This window comes from Asterias rubens, chromosome 4 (genome assembly GCF_902459465.1).
Source record: "Asterias rubens chromosome 4, eAstRub1.3, whole genome shotgun sequence".
Taxonomy (NCBI): Eukaryota; Metazoa; Echinodermata; class Asteroidea; order Forcipulatida; family Asteriidae; genus Asterias; species Asterias rubens.
In genome coordinates this window covers 12928762-12947368 of record NC_047065.1, presented here as the reverse complement: position 1 = coordinate 12947368, position 18607 = coordinate 12928762, and the positions used below count along the sequence as shown (strand labels likewise).

The following is an 18607-nucleotide window of genomic DNA, read 5'->3' as shown; positions in this document are numbered from 1 at the left end:
TTCAGTCTATACCCTGTCCCCCAAATAGAATAACAATTTAAAAGGGGCAAAATTGTAAGCTGTCTGCTTAATTAGTTGTTTTTTGCCACGGAAGGTACACATTTGGTAATTACTCAAAACAAATATTAATTTTAAAACTGACTTGGTAACGAGCATTGGAGAGCCGTTCATAATACAAAACATTGTGGGATACGACTCCCTCTGAAGTAACGTAGTTTTTGAGAAAGAGGTAATTTCTCACTAAAATAATAAAAGACTTCTAGCTAGAAGTCTATTATTCCTATCTGAAAGCATACAAACAAGGGTGTTTTTTCTTTCATCATTTTCCTGCAACTTCGATGACCAATTGAGCCAAAATTTTCACAGACTTGGTATTTTATGGTTATGATGGGATACACCAAGCGAGAAGACTGGTATTTGACAATTACCAAACGTGTACCCTCCCTTTAAGCAGATAAACATCGTCAATAAGCAGCCAAGTTTTTTTTTTTTATTCTGAAGTACAATCATATTATGTTTACTGTCCAATGAGTTTTAAACTTAATTTCCATAACAACCTTTGTTATAATTTAATATATATTATTAACCTTATAATGGCAACACAAATAAATTAAGCTTGCAAAAAAACTGTTCTTCCACATTGAAACCACAAAAAAGATTACTTATCATATGAAATATCAAGATTTGACCTTAAAACACCAGTTGATTTAATTTTAAACAACAGTAGAAATTTTAACTTAATATTAAATCCTTTTTTTTATATTTTAAAATACACAGTTTTGGTAATGCACCCAAATCAACAGAAGGTGCTACTGGTTTCAGAACAAAACCCGTTTATAAGCTGCCCTAGGTAACCAAAATACAACCATACACATCCAACCTGTCAAAACAGCTTCGAACTTTAAAGGATTTGGGTACTTTTTCAAAATGTCCATAGATTTACATTAAACTTACAGGGTTTGAATATAATCATAGTGGAAAGCTTCCCTTCAAATATTACTATCTAAGGTTGTGTAGTTTTTGATAAATGAGTAAAACAATGTAATGAAAATACGTTTGTAAATGCTTAAAATAACTTTGGTCTCATGAGACCAAATTTTTTTTCATGACATTGTTTTACTCATTACCCAAAAACTACAGCACCTCAGCAAGTAATATTTTCAGGGAAGCTTTCTACTATCATTATCTTCAAACTGTGTAAGTTTAGTGTAAATCTGTGGACATTGTGTTTTTTGTCCCACAAAAAGTACAATAATAATACACCCTTTATTACATCTCTATTAGAAGGACTTCAGAAATAGAACTTTTACCATTTATTTGAAGATTCCATACAATGGGTAAAATAAAATGTGCACGGTGATTTTTTGAATAACTCACCCTTAAATTGACTGTAGTTTCTTAGTTTATATATATACAGTGGAAATGCCACTCAACATTTCAACAAGTATTTACACATACATTGCAGAATAGAGATCTTTTTTGTTTAGATTTTTCTTTTACATAAAAGAGGCTTTCAAAACATTAGCAGTGCCCAATTTCATAAAGCTGATTAAGCACAAAAAGTAGCACAACAAAAATATGCTTACAAGATTATGTGTATCAGTCAAAATACAATATCACAATATGTATAATGTGTGACTGGTACCCTACTTATTTTGCTAAGCATATATTTATAAGACTCTATGAAACTGGGCTCTGAAGATATGGTACCTTCACAAATTTCATACAACATAAAAGTTATTAAATAAAAGTTATGTCTTCATCAATTTGTTTGCTTTAAAGGGTGATATTAAAACAGTATAACTACATTTAGCATAAATCTATCTATACTTTCAGCTTTCTAAAGTTTGATAATGCCTGCACCACAACCATAACTTATCCAACGAAGAGTCGCTGCATAAACGTTTCATCATTGAAGAAGAAAAAAATCTCTTTAAAAACCCAATTTGTTAAAAATTATTTCGCACTTGATAGGTTTGAAGAATATATTCAAAATTTTGAAGGAGTGGTTTCCACTTTTGAAAATAACGATACTATACACATTGCCTTTCAAGGAAAGGTACCACTAACTTTTCACAAGCGATGAAAATATACAACCACAAAGGAAACCATTTTCATTTCTTTAAAAATCGCTGATCTCTTTTTCGATGATGAAAAAGCATATTCTTTCCTATTAAAAAAAAAATTCATTAATACCTCTTACAACTGTTGTTCTTGATAACAAGTCAATGGCTTACTTGATCTGGCACTTGATCAAAGTAGCACCTTTACCTTAAGGACCTTAACTGTCAGTTTAGTATCAATCATAGAGCTACCCATCTCGACTAGAGCGCTAACTCGTGATTTTACAAGCAAAGCTTTTTCAAACTTTCAGTAGTTGATTTCACAAAGAGTTAAGATTAGTCTTATATCAGGTTGGGACAAGTTTCTCATCCCAAATTAGGACTAGTCTTAAGTTTTTCATAACTCCTAGGACTAGTCCTAAGCTAGGACCATCTAAAGTTGTGAAATCGACCCCTGGAAGCAGATTATGTTTGAGGGATAAACATGACTCTACTCATTTTTTTTTTTTTTTTGCTCATCTAGTTGCCATCCTGTCATGTTCTGTTTTGTTTTTTATAATTATTGTGTGCTTTTTGCTTGAATAATTATTGTATTCATTATTATTTTGATTGGTGCGTTGTGTTATCGTTTAACTTTTGCTGTGCTTTTTGAAGTTCTTGTATTTGTTGAGGTCAAATAAAATAATAATAATAATAATAATGATGACAGAGATACAAGTTTTTTTCTTAGGACTTTCGTTTGTGTTGAAACGGACACCTCCAATGAGGGTTGCATCTTGCACTGATTGTGCATTTGAAATAGAAATTCAATAAAACTCACTGCAAAGAATAACAGCGCTGATAACAGCACCAAAATGGCCGTACTCAATTTCAAAATGCTCAAGATTCAAAATGCTCTTTTGAATAGATAAGACATAAACTGCCGTTTGAAGATTGATGGATTATTCTTAGATCAAGCGGTAGTGAATATTCTCTCAATTATCAGTGTGGAACAGTTATTTACAAATCTACATGATGAACTTTCAAGTTTCATGACCTTTTCATTAAAAGTTCAGTCAGTTAATCAGTCATCTGATATTTTATCTTGTTGTAGCCATCTTGTTTTCCAACCACCAATATGAATGTGAATTAAACGAGGCCGGACAGAAAAACAGTCCGGTTCCTTTTTATGTTTTAAGAATGTTAACTGTCCTCATCAGTAAGTACACAGTAATTTAGACAAAGATGGCTTTAAGTGTGACGATGAAGGTCTATTGTACTTGCATCTCTTCAGTCCTTTGAGGATCTTGACTGCTGCTAACAACGGGTTCAGCCCCGACCGAATCACTCTCAGATGTGCCGTCAATGTCTGGCGAGGTGTCCTCTTCTGCCGTCATCGATTCGGCAGAGCTCAACGGGGAAGCTGAACTACTCTGAGAGGTTCCCTCCTCCTTGTGGATGCGCCGGATGTGTCGACGGAGATTCTTGGCGAGTGTGAAACTCTCCTGGCAGAGCTCACACTGTAAGAGAGCTCCACGAGTCACCATCACACTGTGTGTTCGCATGTGGTCACGGACGTGGCACTTGCGCGAGAACATCTTCCCACAGTGGGGGCACATAAAGGGCTTGATACCAGTGTGGGACTTCAGGTGTACCTTCCTGTTTTCCTTGCGAGCAAAGCGTTTGTCACACATCGGACACTGGTAGGGCTTCTCTCCGCTGTGCGACCGCATGTGGATGGTGAGATTACGACTCAGCGAGAAGACCTTTTTACAAATGGAGCAGGTGTATTTACGACCGTCTGTGTGTATCCTCATGTGACCTTGAAGATTGCTCAAGCAAGGAAACACCTCATCACATTGGCCACACTTAAATGACTTTCTCTTACATCCAAGTTCAGCCTCCGAGTGGCTTCTGAAATAATGCTGCTGTAAGTCCATGGTGGAGTAGAACATCTGCATACAGATTGAGCACTTAAAGCCTTTGTCCGATGTGGTATGAAGGCGTGCATGGTTAGCTAGACTTGCACTAGAGGAGAAGACCCTACGGCATTCTTCACAGCGGAATATGCCAAGATCTTCCTGGCTTGGATGAGACAAGACATGATTCTGGAGCTCAGCGGCGAAAAAGAACGTCTGGCTGCACTGAGAGCACTTGTGACGCCTTGCTTCCATTCCATGCTCAATGGCGTGCGCCTGAATATCCTGGGCGCAGCTGAACAGTGCTTTACAGATTGGGCAACGATAGTCTTTCTCAGTAAAGGTGTGGTTGATGAGATGGCACTGCAGTTTTGCTGGGGAATCAAAAATGTCTTTGCAGAGTTTGCACTCAAGGTGCACTCCTTCTGAGAGTACGTGAGTTGTAACATGGAGCTGGATCTCCATCTCTGTTGCGAAGTTCTGTTGACATTTAATACACTGGTATGTTTTTCCCGACCCATGAGTCAGCAGGTGTATGTCAAGTTCTTCGCGGGTTTCAAATTTCACGGTGCATTTTGGACAACGGTGGGTGTTATTTTGAGGTTTCTTAATGATGGAGGAACCAAAGAATTGACACTCCAGGGAAGCCTTGATGCAGTTGAGACACATAAAGCAAGGGTGATTGCATCCATCCAGCTTCGGAACCACATCTGTTCTCGATCCAAAGGTCTTTCCACAGACATAACATGGGTATAGTTCATGAACCCCGGTGGACGGAGGAGCTTGTGTGTGGTAGCGTGCATGAAGCTGAAGCTCAACCATAGACGTCAGTATCTGCAAGCAGGCAACACAGCGTATGGTGTTACCAGGTCCAGCTATCTCCTCATTGTGCTGCTGGGCATGGCTCAGGAACTCAGTCTCCATCTGGATTGGCTGCTTGCAGACGAAGCACTTACAGTGCCACGTGGGTTGATTTGACATTGCGCCGCCATCGGGAGAAGTACTGTCTGTGCGAAGTTTAAACTCTGCTGTGTGCTCAATAGCATGCTTCATCAACTCATACTTGGTCTTAAAACTCTGTGAGCAAGTCTCGCAAGGATGTTTGTACTTCCTAGGTACTTCAGTGGTCTCTGCATTCTTATCTGACATCTTGGATTGCACGGAAGCACTGCGGGACTTAATATCATGTTCTTTCAAGTGATGCTTCTCAAGGAGAATCTTCAGTGGGAATTTGGCATCACAGATCTTGCAGATGAAGCACCCCTCTTCCTCATCTTTCATGTTGGCTGCCTCTTTCACACTGTTATCTGAGTCAGACGGACTGAAGAAAGGCTTGTCAGAAAAAATGTCTTTGTTAGGGGTAAGATTTTGAACATGTGGCGAGGAGCCTGGATAATCATGAGTTGCCCTCAAATGCACTTCAAGGGTTTCTTGAGAGTTGTAAGGAGCATTGCAGAACGGACATCGAAACTGCTCTGAGTGAGAGGTCAGATGGCACTGAAACTCAACATCGGAGGCAAATGACTGATTACAAAACAGACACTTGAAGGGTTGAGTTATCTTCAGGTGTTCAAATTTCACATGCACCAGAAGGTCCCCTTCTGTGCGGTAAACCACCCCGCATTTCATACAGCTGTACAGTTTACACTCGTTACTGTGCTTCACTGCAAAATGAACCTGTATGGAGACCTTGGAGTCAAACACCTCCTTGCAGAGGGAGCATTTGTACAAATGGTGAGCGTGGATCTCAAACAGGTGCTTCTGCAACTCATCTGGCTTCTTAAAACTCTTCCCACAATCTTTGCAGATGTACTCGGCTGAAATTGTCTTGTAGTGGGTCAGAACATGCACCACAAGCTGTTCCTCGTTGGTGAACTCATTATGACACGTTGGGCATGAGAAGCTAGCTTGACTGCTGTGTTGGCTCGAAGGTCGAGGATCAACTGAGGGGGCGACAGGATCCTCAGATGGAGCTGGTTGAACAGAGGTGCTCGCAGTTTGCTTATTTGTACTAGACTTGCGCTTTTCTTTGTGTTTTCCTTTCTCTTTGCTTTTCTCTTTTTTGCTGCGTGTTTGGTGGGTTAATTTACTGGTCGCTGCCGATACATCCTTTCCCGGTTGATTAGTCTCAGTCTCGTGGTCGTTTTGAATGTGATCACTGAGAGCTTCAGCAGTGTCAAAGTGTCCTTTGCAGTCTTCTTCTGGACAGAGGAACACAGGGGCTCGATCACTCTGATGGAAGACCTCTACATGAAGTTGCAGCTGCTCAATGGAATCAAAGAGGTTTTGTTTAAAGCAGTAGGGACAAGGGTATTTCATGCTATCCATGGCCTGGCTGTGACTACGGTTGATGTGCTCTTGGAGCATGGCCTGATTGGGGTAAACCTTGGTGCACTGAGTGCACTGGACTCTCAGCTCACCGCTCAACTGGTTATCCATGTTACCATGGTAATTCTGAAAGTGTTCATAAAGGGCTGGTTCTGTAAGGAATCCCATACTGCAACGGGGACAGAGAAGACGACCGTCAGCGTCGTATGTGATTGCATTTGGGATGGAATGAACGCAGTCCACGTGGCTGTGTAGGGCTTGAACTGTGCCGAATTCCATCGTGCAGTAGGCACAGGACAGCATGGTGCTAGTGGGAGTTGCCTGATCAGAACCATTTGAATGTATGGCAAGAGGCTCATGCATTGCCGATACGTGCTCTGTCAGATTGAATAAGGTGGGGTACTCTTTACCACAGTACTGGCAACGATGCATCTTAGACATCTTGTCCGAGTGTAAAGTTTTCATGTGAACGTTCAACACAGTAATACTGGGGAAGAACGCTCGTGGGCAAAACTGGCACTGCAGAGGGGCGCTTATTGAGTTCTTGTGAATCTCTAAGTGATTCTGGAGCTCTTCCATGGAGGTGAGCTGCTCTTCACAGATGGGACATCTGTTGTCATCCCCACCGAGATTCTCAGTGTACGTCTCAGAGCCATTTCTGTGCGCGATTGTGTAAAGGGCATTTTGTCCGTCCTGCAAGTCAGACTCATGAGTCTGAAGGTGATCGAGAAGATTCTCCGAGGTGGTGAACGTGGCAACACAGTGGATGCATTTAAAACTGTTTCCCTTGCTCGCCATGAGCGTCTTGTGAAAGTTTTGCGTGTGGGCAGTCAGCGCCGCCGACGTGGTGTAACCCCGGTTGCAGATGGCGCAACGGAATGGCTTCCCCGCCGAGTGCGTCTTCAGATGAATCTTCAAGTGATCACTGCGCGAGAATGATGCGTCGCACTGGTCACACAGATACTTCTTGTCTCCAGTGTGCAACTTGACGTGGCGATCACGGCTGCGCTTGTGCTTGAAGAGGCGACTGCAGTAGGGGCACTTAAAGGGCATCTTGTCGCTGTGGACTTGCTCATGCCTCTTGAGGTAGGTGAGTCGGTGGAAGGCCCTATCGCAGAACTGGCATTGATACGGTAGACTGCTGTCAACAGATCCCTGTTCCATAGCATACGGAGAATCCAGGTCTAAGGGTTCACTTGATGAATTTCCTTCATCTGTCAAAACAAAAAGGCAAAATAGTATAATGGCATGAGAAACGATTACATGTAAGGAAACACTGAACCCCTTTTCACTCTGCTCTATTACCCGGGCCAACCCTAGTATAGGGTACAACAGCTACCTCTTTTACAGTTGGATCACTTTAACCCTGATCTACCCCGGCAAATGTGCATACACCGAGAAATAGCCACCCATACTCTAGAGTAGGGGGTAAGTGGAAGAACCTGGGGGTATTCCTGAAATGTGCAACCCACGTAGAAAAGGGACTTACACAGGGACAGTGTGAAAGTGCGCCAGGGTTGTTTTCCTTGGGGATAAGAAATGCAGTGTGGAAAGAGTTTTAGATGAACCAAACCTCTTTATGATGTTTAAGTTTGGTGAATTACACTATTTTTATTTACTCCAGGTATTGTACAGTCATTTTGGAAAAAAATCATTTTGTGCCTTCCATGATTCATTTTCTCCAAAAAATTCAGGAATTTTCAGGAATGGCAACATAAGTAAGTCACATGCTGACATGGCTGGATTTATTCTGAATGTCATTTAATATATTCACAAGCGGTGACAGAGGACTCTTGTTCTAGAACAGGGTCTGACAAAGAATGACAAAGATGTCTTCATTCTAATAAAAAGTCACTTGTAATTATATAATATATAATGCATATGAAATCACAGAAGGAATTCGGCCAAGCAAGCAAGTTTTTGTTATAAAGCACTTTGTGGTTTATGCTTTGAGGCAAAGGTTGCCACTTACTCCTAGAGCTGAAACAGGTTTATGACTTGCCATGATTTATGAAATGCATAAGGTCTATTCAGGAAAAAGCACCTTTTCACTTAGTCAACGTAATTTAAGCAACCACGGATTAACCCAAGCAACAATACAAATTTCAGCCTATGCAAACTTTTTATCTGATGATTCATTTCATTTAAGGCTAGACAATTCAAACTTTGGTGATAAAGAAACCATGGGTACATAATGAAGTTTTGAACATACCTGAACCTGAAACATACAACTTGGCCCCAATTCCAATATCTGAAATTAAAATAAAACAAATGTATTAAGAACATGGGTTTGCGACAGGTTCTGTAAACAAAGTAGGGCATACACAAATTTGATGTTACCATAATCCATACAAATAAAAAAGCATCTTACGCCAGAAATGGGTGGCAAATTTTGCAACTAAGTTGAACTCCGGTCAAATGTTGAGGAATAAGTCAAGACACTATCCTGTACTCCATCAAACTCCAAGCCCCACTCATGCAGGAGAGAACATAACCAGCCAGGTCAATACCTAGTGGTTAACTCAAAAAACAGCGCCACAACCTACAGGTGGATCCTCATTTTAAGGAAGACTAGTGAGACTAGTCGATAACATAATTCATTGGCCATGTTATAAAGTAAGGGTAACTGTTTATTTTTTGTTTCCCCATGTAATGCTGGTTTTAACACAGAAATTATTCACAAAGGTACAGTACAATAAAAAACACCTATGGGAATTTGAACTTGCGACGTCCAGATTAATGTGCCAGCACTCTACCGACTGAGCTAGCTACTCGGCCCTAATGTTGATGGTCTTCCTTTATTGTCAATATCTTTGTTTAGGGGTGCAAGTCAGAAGTGATTCAACCTGTAACTGCTGTGTAGCCAGGGATCACACCCAAGTTTACCCGTGTGATCCCTTTATACATGTAGGTTGAATGACTTATTACATGTATGACTGACAACAAAAATGTTGAAATATTTGGGAGACAACAAAATTTAGTGGTAGATAGCTCAGTTGGTAGAGTGCCGGCACCTTTATTGTAGAGGTCGCAGTTTCAAATCCTGCTCAAGTAGATTTTTTTAGCTCAAAGTAAAGACAGCTGTTGTATTATGAATCTGGGCAAGCTTTTGCATAGCAGATGGGAAAACCTCCAAACAAAGCTTTGTTTGAATGTGACGCACAATGGTACCAGGGTTTGCTCAGATTGGAGGTAACTACATGTATACAAAAGCTTGCCCTGAACCAAATGACCCAACAACTGACGATATAGTCTAAGGAACAGCCCAATCCACTAGGCTCTGCCCACGACGCACGTGTGAGCAAGAACACACGGGCCTCTCCAATGCCTTTCTGCACAACTCTGCCGGCGCGCCAAGCATACGTCGGACTTACGTTGTCGGACCTTTATTGCGTTGTGATTGGTCAATACCAATGGGGCAGAGCTTAATGGATCAGTCTATTCAAACTAAAGCAGTAACTCATGACTATCAAGTCATTGTACTAGTCATTAATCAAGTCTAACTTGCAAGATGGTTTATTGCGTCCTGTTTCACTCAGAAGGCTCGGAGCCAACACTAATGGGTGATAGATCCCACAATGTTTGTTTTTTTCAAAGCATGCCTTGCTCCCTCACAACCTTGCACGATCAAGTATGGCTGTTACGTGATATGTCTACAGCTGTGTGAAGTTAAGGGTGACTGTGAAAAGACATGATTCATTTTAAATGGAATCACGTCCAAATACTTGCATTTGTACTCGCGCATGCAAAGTAGTCCCCCTTTGGAGCCGATTGGCATTGTTTGTCAGTCGATCCCTCCCAGGGGTTGATGACGAAGGTTATCAATACAGCGCACTGCCCATAGTGGCGAGGCTGTCTAAAAGTAAATTTGCGAGTGATAGAAACAAATATATTTAGATATTTGAAATGTACCTGTTTCACAGTCATAATTGCGATGGTCCATGAAGTCAGTGATGCTCAAGAAAGCTGAGTTGCAAGAGTCACACTTATAAATCTCCTGTTCCTCGTCTTCTTCTTCCTCGTCGTCGTCCTCGTCTTCGGCTCCTTCCTCCTCTCCTAAATCCTCTGCATCATCATCAGCGATGATGTCGTCTTCATCAAGGTCAAGAAGCTCCCCTGGTTCAACGTCTACAGATTAACGAGGTAAAATTTGAGTTGAGGTGGGGGTCTCAAAAAATATAGCCGAGTACTTGGTACCTATATAAAATAACATAAATCGTTAACTTGTGGGTGCAATTATGTATTAAATCTCATTTTTGGAGTCTTCGCTCTGATAGAGCCGGTGTGGTCTTAGCGAGTATACTGTGTGAAACATCAAGACCACAGAGCCAACACTCCCACAAAAGAGATTTAATACATGGTTGTACCTGAAACTTTACTTATTTGAGTACTTCTTATATTTTTTTCACACCATGCAAAGCTTCAGACACCACTTGTTTGGTACCTGCTTGATTTGAGAAAATTAATTATTCCAAAAAGTAGAAGATTGCCATTGGGGCAAATAAGCCCACCTCGGGTTCGGAGTTTTGTTTCTGTGCCGGCCGGATGCGGTAAATTTTTGTGGAACTTTACAAAACTTCTGGAGTTATCAATTTCCTTTGGAATTTCATCATGGCTGTTGCCACAATGAAACTCTGACATGACAAAAGTTCTAATAACAAGCATTAGTTGTTGATGCGAGTACGCACTCACCCTGTTTCACAGATAAGAACCTAGGCTTTAAGTTAGGCTGGAATCTCGAAACGCTTAAAATGGGTTTTTTTGTGATAAACCATCAACATGAAATAACAAACCCGTCAAAACTTGGGCTGAGGCTGCTTAGTACAGAGAACATAGTGAAAAACAACTGACAATTTTCAGCATGTTTTCAGCACCTTAATTGTGGTTGTAACTACTAAAATCTGATGTTGCATTTTTTTTAGCATTTCCAAAGGCAGTTTTCTGGAATATAACTTCATTTCAGAGGGATATATTTCAGTTAAGCTATAAACTATAAGCTTTTAGACCCACTCCTTACCAGCCGAAAGCAACTTCAAAGGGTTTCTTTTCTCAATGTCAGATGTGATAGAATCATTGTCTTCGTCACAAAACGGCTTGAGGATGATACTAGTTGGGCTCTTAGGAGATTCCTCTATATGTGATGACTCGCCGGCACTTGAACGAGCTGGAATAAAACATCACAAATTTGGTTTAGCAAAATACAATAAACAAACTAATACAATTTTCACAAATTATGTTTTTCCCCCCATTAAATGTATCATTTCTACATGTTTTATCAAGTAATAAGCCACAAGGGAAACTGAGTGGGTAATTTGTAAATATTGTCCCTTGGAGATTTCTATCCCCCACACAGGAAATTAAAATGGGCTGGAGGAGTTTGATTCAAAACAGGGCGCTGCGGAAGAATTTTGCACAGTTTCTCATAATATGGGGGGGGGGGGACAGAATCTCCGGCCAAACAGGCACTCTAAAAATGATGGCATTCTCCCTATATTGTCAATAGTTTAGTTCAGAGATGCCACTTAGAAGCAATACAACCACTTAGAAGCAATACAACCACTTACTGCTGTACATGTATATAGCCAGGGATCACACCCAAATTTACAATATAGATTGAAGATATTTTAAATGATTTTCAGCAAAGATCACTCGTTGTCATTTTTGTTCAAGATGGTCTTTAAATAGAACCAATATGGCCAAGTTGGATAGTCCATCCACTAGAAAAGAATATAAATATGTAAAACAAATGTAGGGTTTGCAGTTCCATTGACAAGCATGCAGTTCTGTTGACAAGCAGCAGGAAAGAGTCAGTAGGGACAAAAAGGACTCTTTCTTCCTTTAGTTTTCTAAAAGCAGGGATAAACTTCAACCGTAGTGTCAGGCAGAGGGGCGGCTGGGTGTCTTTTTGATGCCCTGTTTATAATTTGGGCACTCGTCTTTAATGTGGCCACCCTGTTTTGTCTGCCGTTCACATGTAGGCCTACATGTAAGTGTATTGTAAGTGAACAATTTGGACAACCTAGTTTTTCAATTTTCAGACAAAATGTTGACAGCCTTTTACCATACCCTGATTCCAAAACCTTGACTACAATGGCTCACCTTTTTTGCTTTTTGTCTCGTCAGAGATGAATGAAAGTCTCTCGTCGTCAGCGTCGTCTGGTTTCGACGATGGACCTGCTTCCCCAAAAGCTGAATCGTCAGAGAAAGCACCACCTGCAAAGACAGAAACAAATATTCATGAGACTTGGTGCTACATGCAGCTTCTTTTCCAAAATCCTGAATTTAAAGACACTGGACACTATTGGTTATTGTCAAAGACCAGTCTTCTCACTTGGTGTGTCTCAAAAAATGCATAAAGTAACAAACCTGTAAAAATTTGAGCTCAACTGGTCTTTGGAGTTGCGAGATAACTATGAAAGAAAAAACACCCTTGTCACACGAAGTTGTGTGCTATCAGATGCTTGATTTATCGAATTCATGGAAAATTACTTCTTTCTCGAAAACTGCGTCACTTCAGAGGGAGCTGTTTCTCACAATGTTTTATACTATCAACCTCTCCCCATTACTCATAACCAAGTGAGGTTTTATGCTAATAATTATTTTGAGTAATTACCAATAGTGTCCACTGCCTTCTAAATTGACAAGCAAATATGGTGAAGCCTTATTTATCCAGGCACCTCAGATCATCAAACTCATCCTTACTGCAGACTGTTTCACCAACTTAAAACTGTCAAGACCATAAAGGCATGTTTGGAACAATCTGCAGCTCACTATCAGTAGAATATTGTCTGCCCAAGATTCCAAGAGTGCACGTGGGACACACTTGTTCAAGAAAAATTGACTAGAACAGGACTTTAACCCGCAACCTCCAGGGCCCAATTTCATAGAGCTGCTAAGCACACAAATTTGCTATTGTTTGCTTATCCTGGAAATCATGTGGAGATTTGGTTGGTAATCCTGCTTTTATCAAGGAAGAAATTTCATGCTTAAGCAAATTTGTGTGCTTAGCAGCTCTATGAAATTGGGCCCAGATTAGCATCCCCCTGTTCCCCAAACTGAGCAATATGAATTATTAAATATTAGCTAAATGAGCTATATGTATAATGTGTATATTATCAAATGATTATTAAATAAATTACTGCTCAATATGTAAGTGAGCAAGCACTCAAGTTTACTTGTTCATTAATGAAATAAGACTAACTTTTTTGCAATAGATAAAGAGAAGAAATTTGCAATCCAATAAAAAGCTTTTATGAAATTGGGCCCCTGATCTTTTCGAAACAAGATCTCATATCAAGTTTAATGGCGGATATTCAAATAAGCATGACATTAACAAAATATCCAGACTTTTGTTCTTCATGTGAATTGATCCGTCCATCAAGGGAAATTAACCACTAAGCATCAAGGGACATAAACATCAGCCGACAACAAGCAATCTCTCTTTCAGGGATTTGTCATTTTGTCATCGTCTTCGTTTTGGATTTTTCTCTTGGGTTGGGGATTGTGGGGGAACTTTCATTTCCATCTACTTGAACTAACCATTTCACCAAATTGTAAGCAATTACAATTTCATTTCATTTCACTCGACAGGCCTGTTTTACAAAACAACAAAATCTTAATGATGCTTTATGTTTTGTCACAAATGTTATGCCAGATTAATTTGGTTGTTTCTGTTTTAGCTTCACCTACTCCTACCCCCCCCCCCTTGCCCATTACTGAAACCATAGCGATAAAATGACCAGCAGGGTTATGAATCAATAACCTGCAGTTAAAAGGGCCCCCAGAGAAAATGGTACCTACAAATTTTCCTTTAAAGGATGGGTTTGTTGCACTTACTACTCGTTAGACGCCCCCGCTCAATTTATTTTTAAAAGGTATTGTACAGGACTGCTAGAACAGCTGACAAATTGGTTGCAGGCAGCATCTTGATTGGCTGCATATTGTACCACAAACAGCACCTCGTAAACCTTTGCATGGTGCTAGGTAAAGGAATAGGTCTCATACATCAAAATGTAGCTCGATCTGCAAAGCCTGTCCAGTGGAAAAAAGGCGCTTTGAGAAGGCCATCAGGTGGAATACAGCACTCTAAGAACTTATTATTATTATTTTTTTTTAATCATTTAAGTTATTATATATACAGGATTGGTAGAGCTGACGAAATAGTTGCAAACAGTGTTCATAGTTTATGTGATCAACACCGTATGTATAAAATAATAGAATTGTGAAAAATTGGGCTTTATTTGAGTCAGGGAAATATAGAGAAATACTTTCTTCTTTTTGTGAGGGGGGGGGGGTCCGATCCAGTTTCTCAAAGCCTTTCTTATATTCAAAATCTGTGGGTGAAAAATCTCCATCTCTAAAATTTCATTACATTACTACGTGTACATGTCCAAAGCAGGTCATTTCCAACAAAATTGTATGACGTCATTTACAGTGCTTCTTATCAAGTAAGCTTTCAAAGTCAGGCATGATACTTCACAGAGGCAACGAAGGCAATTGCCTCCATGTCCCCTGGTCATTGCCTTGGTGCCCCTTGCGATGCTCCAGTAGAAATTAAAAAACTTCCTTATAGGGTGCCCTTTACCAAGGAGAAAATACCTTGGTGCCCTTGCCCCTAAAAAACGAAGCATGCAGGCCTGCAAAGTCATTAGTTTTTCTTGAGTTACCAAAGGTAAACCCTCCATTGTCCGATAAATTCATCAGAGAGAGAAGGAATATTAATTTCCTCCAATTTATAAACTCTGCTCATAAAAAAAAATTGGGTTCCATCAAAGCCGATAGTTTCCCTGAACCAATTATCATTATTCCTAATGGAAGACGCTGCGTACATGGTATGATATTGTTGTCTATAAATCTAATACTCGCGAGACTCAATTACGTCGACGGGACCTAAATCTGCACTATTTCAGAGACTGATCGGAGTGTTTGTCAGGAAAAAGTAAAATGAGTAGGGATCAGTCCGATCGCTTTACTTGGTTTTAGGTTTCAACTAGTCAGTGCCAAATGTACATGCACCCTGAGAAAATATTGATGTTTCTTCATGGAATGTATCATCTTATCAAAACAGACATGAAGCTAAGAGGCCTTGAGAGATAAGAGGAACTGTTGGATTCTGCCTTCTCTAAAAACTTAGCACCTACATTTTGAGCAAAATAGAATTAGCTGCTGTTTAAATGTAGAAAAATAGTTAATGGCCTGACGTATTGACCCTAGCAGAGTCTTTCTCAAAGGCTTTCTCTTTATAGTCTTTGAGAAAGACTTGGCTAGGGTCAAATCGTCAGGTCATCACTTATTTTTTGCACCTGCATTTTGTAATGTGGATTTTATTACAACTTTGACAGAGGATCAAACCAAAGAGGGACATAGATTCTACTTGGAATGATTACATTATAGCGTAACTGCTTCATCACTCTGTACAATTTGCCAATGAGAGGCAAGTTTGAAGCGCATTATGAGGAAAAGTTGACAAGATTTACGACATCTTGGGCCCTTTTCAAACTACTCTATTCCTTGGGGGCAACCCGGGGGGGAGGGGGGATTACAGACAGCCTTTCCTCATTTTCCCCTGATCTACCCCAGCAAATGGGCATACCTTTGGGAATAGCCACCCCTCATAAGTTTTTCTCAGTGTATCTCATAACCCCGCGGAATAAATCCCTGGGGAGGCTCGAGCAGTTTCTTGACCCCATGTTTACCCGATGCACTTTCACTGGTCCCTATTCCACAGGGTTCTGGTTGCAAGAATACCCCCTGGGTTTCACTGCTTGCCCTTACACCAGAGCAGGGGTGGCTTTTCCCTTGGGAATGCCCATTTGCAGGGGTAGATCCAGGGTAAAAACGAAAGGGCCGGCCATTATTCCCCGGGATTGCCCCAGGGAATATAGTAGTGTGTGAAAAGAGATTTTCTCTGTGTTGACGGTATAAGATGGTATTTTTGTAAGGCTGATGAATGTTTTTCGCACTCATGTTAGCCTTCTAAGGGTCCAAACTGACCATCTGCGTTGAATTGCGAGTGTGGTTGTTTCAAAACAGCTGCTTCTTTGGAAAATGGCTTTTCTGGTGTCAACTGAAGAGAATGCATAGTGTTCTGAAGCGACAACCTTCTTCCTGGGTGTCGCAGTCATGTAGGAAACTAACAAATGGTTGCAGTTTGTGGAGTACTTTTATCAGAGTAATTCACATGCAACTTACCCTTTAATTTGTGTCACAGTAAGTCTATGTTGCTTCGCTTAGGTCATTACATAATACCCAGGAACGGAGCTACTCATACAACATGTACGTACAACAAACAGTAAAAACCTCTCAAGTTTTCCACAGCAGGAAAATTTGTTAATTGCATAAACAAAGAAATTGTCCAATGTCCACAGTGAAATGAAATGAAGTGTATTTTTCCACATGTCTAACATTCAAACAATTAGATAACCAGACTGGTGTGCATTAAAACTTTGTGTATGATGTGTCATACAACTCCCCGCCCCCCTCCAGCCCTAAAAGTAAGGCCCAGCTGTTCTGTCAAACAATAAGGGCCATGCCTGCGGGCGTGTCAGCAGCTAAACTAGCACAATAGAGTACACATCATTGGCTAGACAGCTTGTTATAATATGACAGTCGCTCATCTGATAAGATTTGTATTCAGGCTTTAGTGTCACCCCCTTGGATGTTAATTATACATAGTGTAGCAATCTGACAGATTACATAACAATTATGACCCAATCTTTTCTTCTTTTCTTTGTATCAGCAAATTTTCTTTGTACATTTCATGTACTTTTAACATGACTGATAAAATATTGAATTGAATTTAATTAGATTGGATTGAATTTAAAGGCAATGGACACTATTGGTAATTACTCAAAATAATTTTTGGCATAAAACCTTTCTTGGTGACGAGTAATGGGGAGAGGTTGATGGTATAAAACATAGTGAGAAACGGCTCCCTCTGAAGTGCCATAGTTTTCGAGAAAGAAGTATTTTTCCACTAATTTGATTTCGAGACCTCAGATTTAGAACTTGAGGTGTCGAAATCAACCATCTAAACTTCGTGTGACAATGGTTATTTTTCTTTCTTTATTATCTCGCAACTTTGATGACGGATTGAGCTCAAATTTTGACAGGTTAGTTATTATATGCATATGTTGAGATACACCAACTGTGAAGGCTAGTCTTTGACAATTACCAATAGTGTCCACTGCCTTTAATTGAATTTAATTGAAGAAATAAAAAAACAAAAATATATTGATGAATGAAAAAAAAAACTTTACAACAAGGCATTATTGGGCATCAGGTTGGCTCAGTGGTTTCTTTCCATGCCTTTTACTTCTGAAATTGTTCATTTAAAATAATAAATGCAAGTGAAAAAAGCTGACAGACTCGTGAAATGACAAGCTAACTGGTCCTGCTGGCCAGTTACTAAACAATAATTATTCTTAAAGGGTAAACCCCGGTTACCCCTGCTTAGGAGAGCAGGGTTAGGTCAGATACCCCCCTGGGATTACCCTGCTGAGTGTGCATTTTCTTCAAAGGAAAAAAAACACATCAAGTGTGAACCTACATACCATGGGGTAGCAACGGTGGGGATAAAATTTACCAGGAATTTCCAGGGGTTTTATATACTGAGAATTGAATCTTGGTGTGAAAAGGGCTTTATATTCCCTGAAGCCCGCCCTCTATTGAAAAAAACATCACATGGCTGTTTCAATTTGTATGGTAGCCTGAACATCTGACGTCACACTGCGAGGCTCGTGAATAACGCCAGAGACCGGCCTTCAGCCAGCGTGTACATTCACCTTTAACCTACATTCATTTCACATAGAGAGTACGCAGTCATATTCTATGGAGGACGCGATAGGAGTGAAGTGTTTGGGCATCTATGGAAAGCTCATGTCACTGTGCACGTTTATCTAATGATATTATTGTATCCAATGGAATAACTGGATCTGAGTAGCAGGTACCTGTCTTTATCCTTGCGGATAAAGACAGCGGCCCAGTCTAGTTGTATGGCTTCTGACTGGCACCCTTGAAAACAGATATTGACACTCTACATGTATAGGGACACCACCGAGATAGGGCTTGATTCAATTCAGTTGGTAGAGTGCAGGCACGTTCATCTGGTTCAAATCCGGCTTTGGTTATTTTGCTTTGCTCAACTCAAAATTATTTATAAATTTACCTACACTGCAGCTGAGATTTATCCCGTGATATGAAAAACAAATTCAATTAAAAACACACAAAAATCAATATGACTGAATTGATGACAAATATAATGACCATGACTTCAGAAATTTCGTTGAAACATTTCAAGGAAATCTTGAGTGAAACGAC

General features: G+C 40.2%; 1 protein-coding gene across 1 annotated transcript in view; it reads right to left on the bottom strand.

The window, feature by feature from the left end:
* Positions 1–2720: 2720 nt before the first annotated feature.
* LOC117288943 (zinc finger protein 423-like) overlaps positions 2721–18607 on the bottom strand; it is a 42903-nt gene continuing 27016 nt past the window's right edge. The window contains exons 3-7 of the mRNA XM_033769820.1: positions 12389–12502; positions 11307–11453; positions 10202–10417; positions 8502–8540; positions 2721–7503 (exon numbers count right to left, since the gene is read on the bottom strand). Of these exons, the coding sequence (XP_033625711.1) occupies positions 3314–7503; positions 8502–8540; positions 10202–10417; positions 11307–11453; positions 12389–12502 (4706 nt within the window). The 3' untranslated portion in view covers positions 2721–3313. The remainder of the gene's footprint in view (positions 7504–8501; positions 8541–10201; positions 10418–11306; positions 11454–12388; positions 12503–18607) is intronic.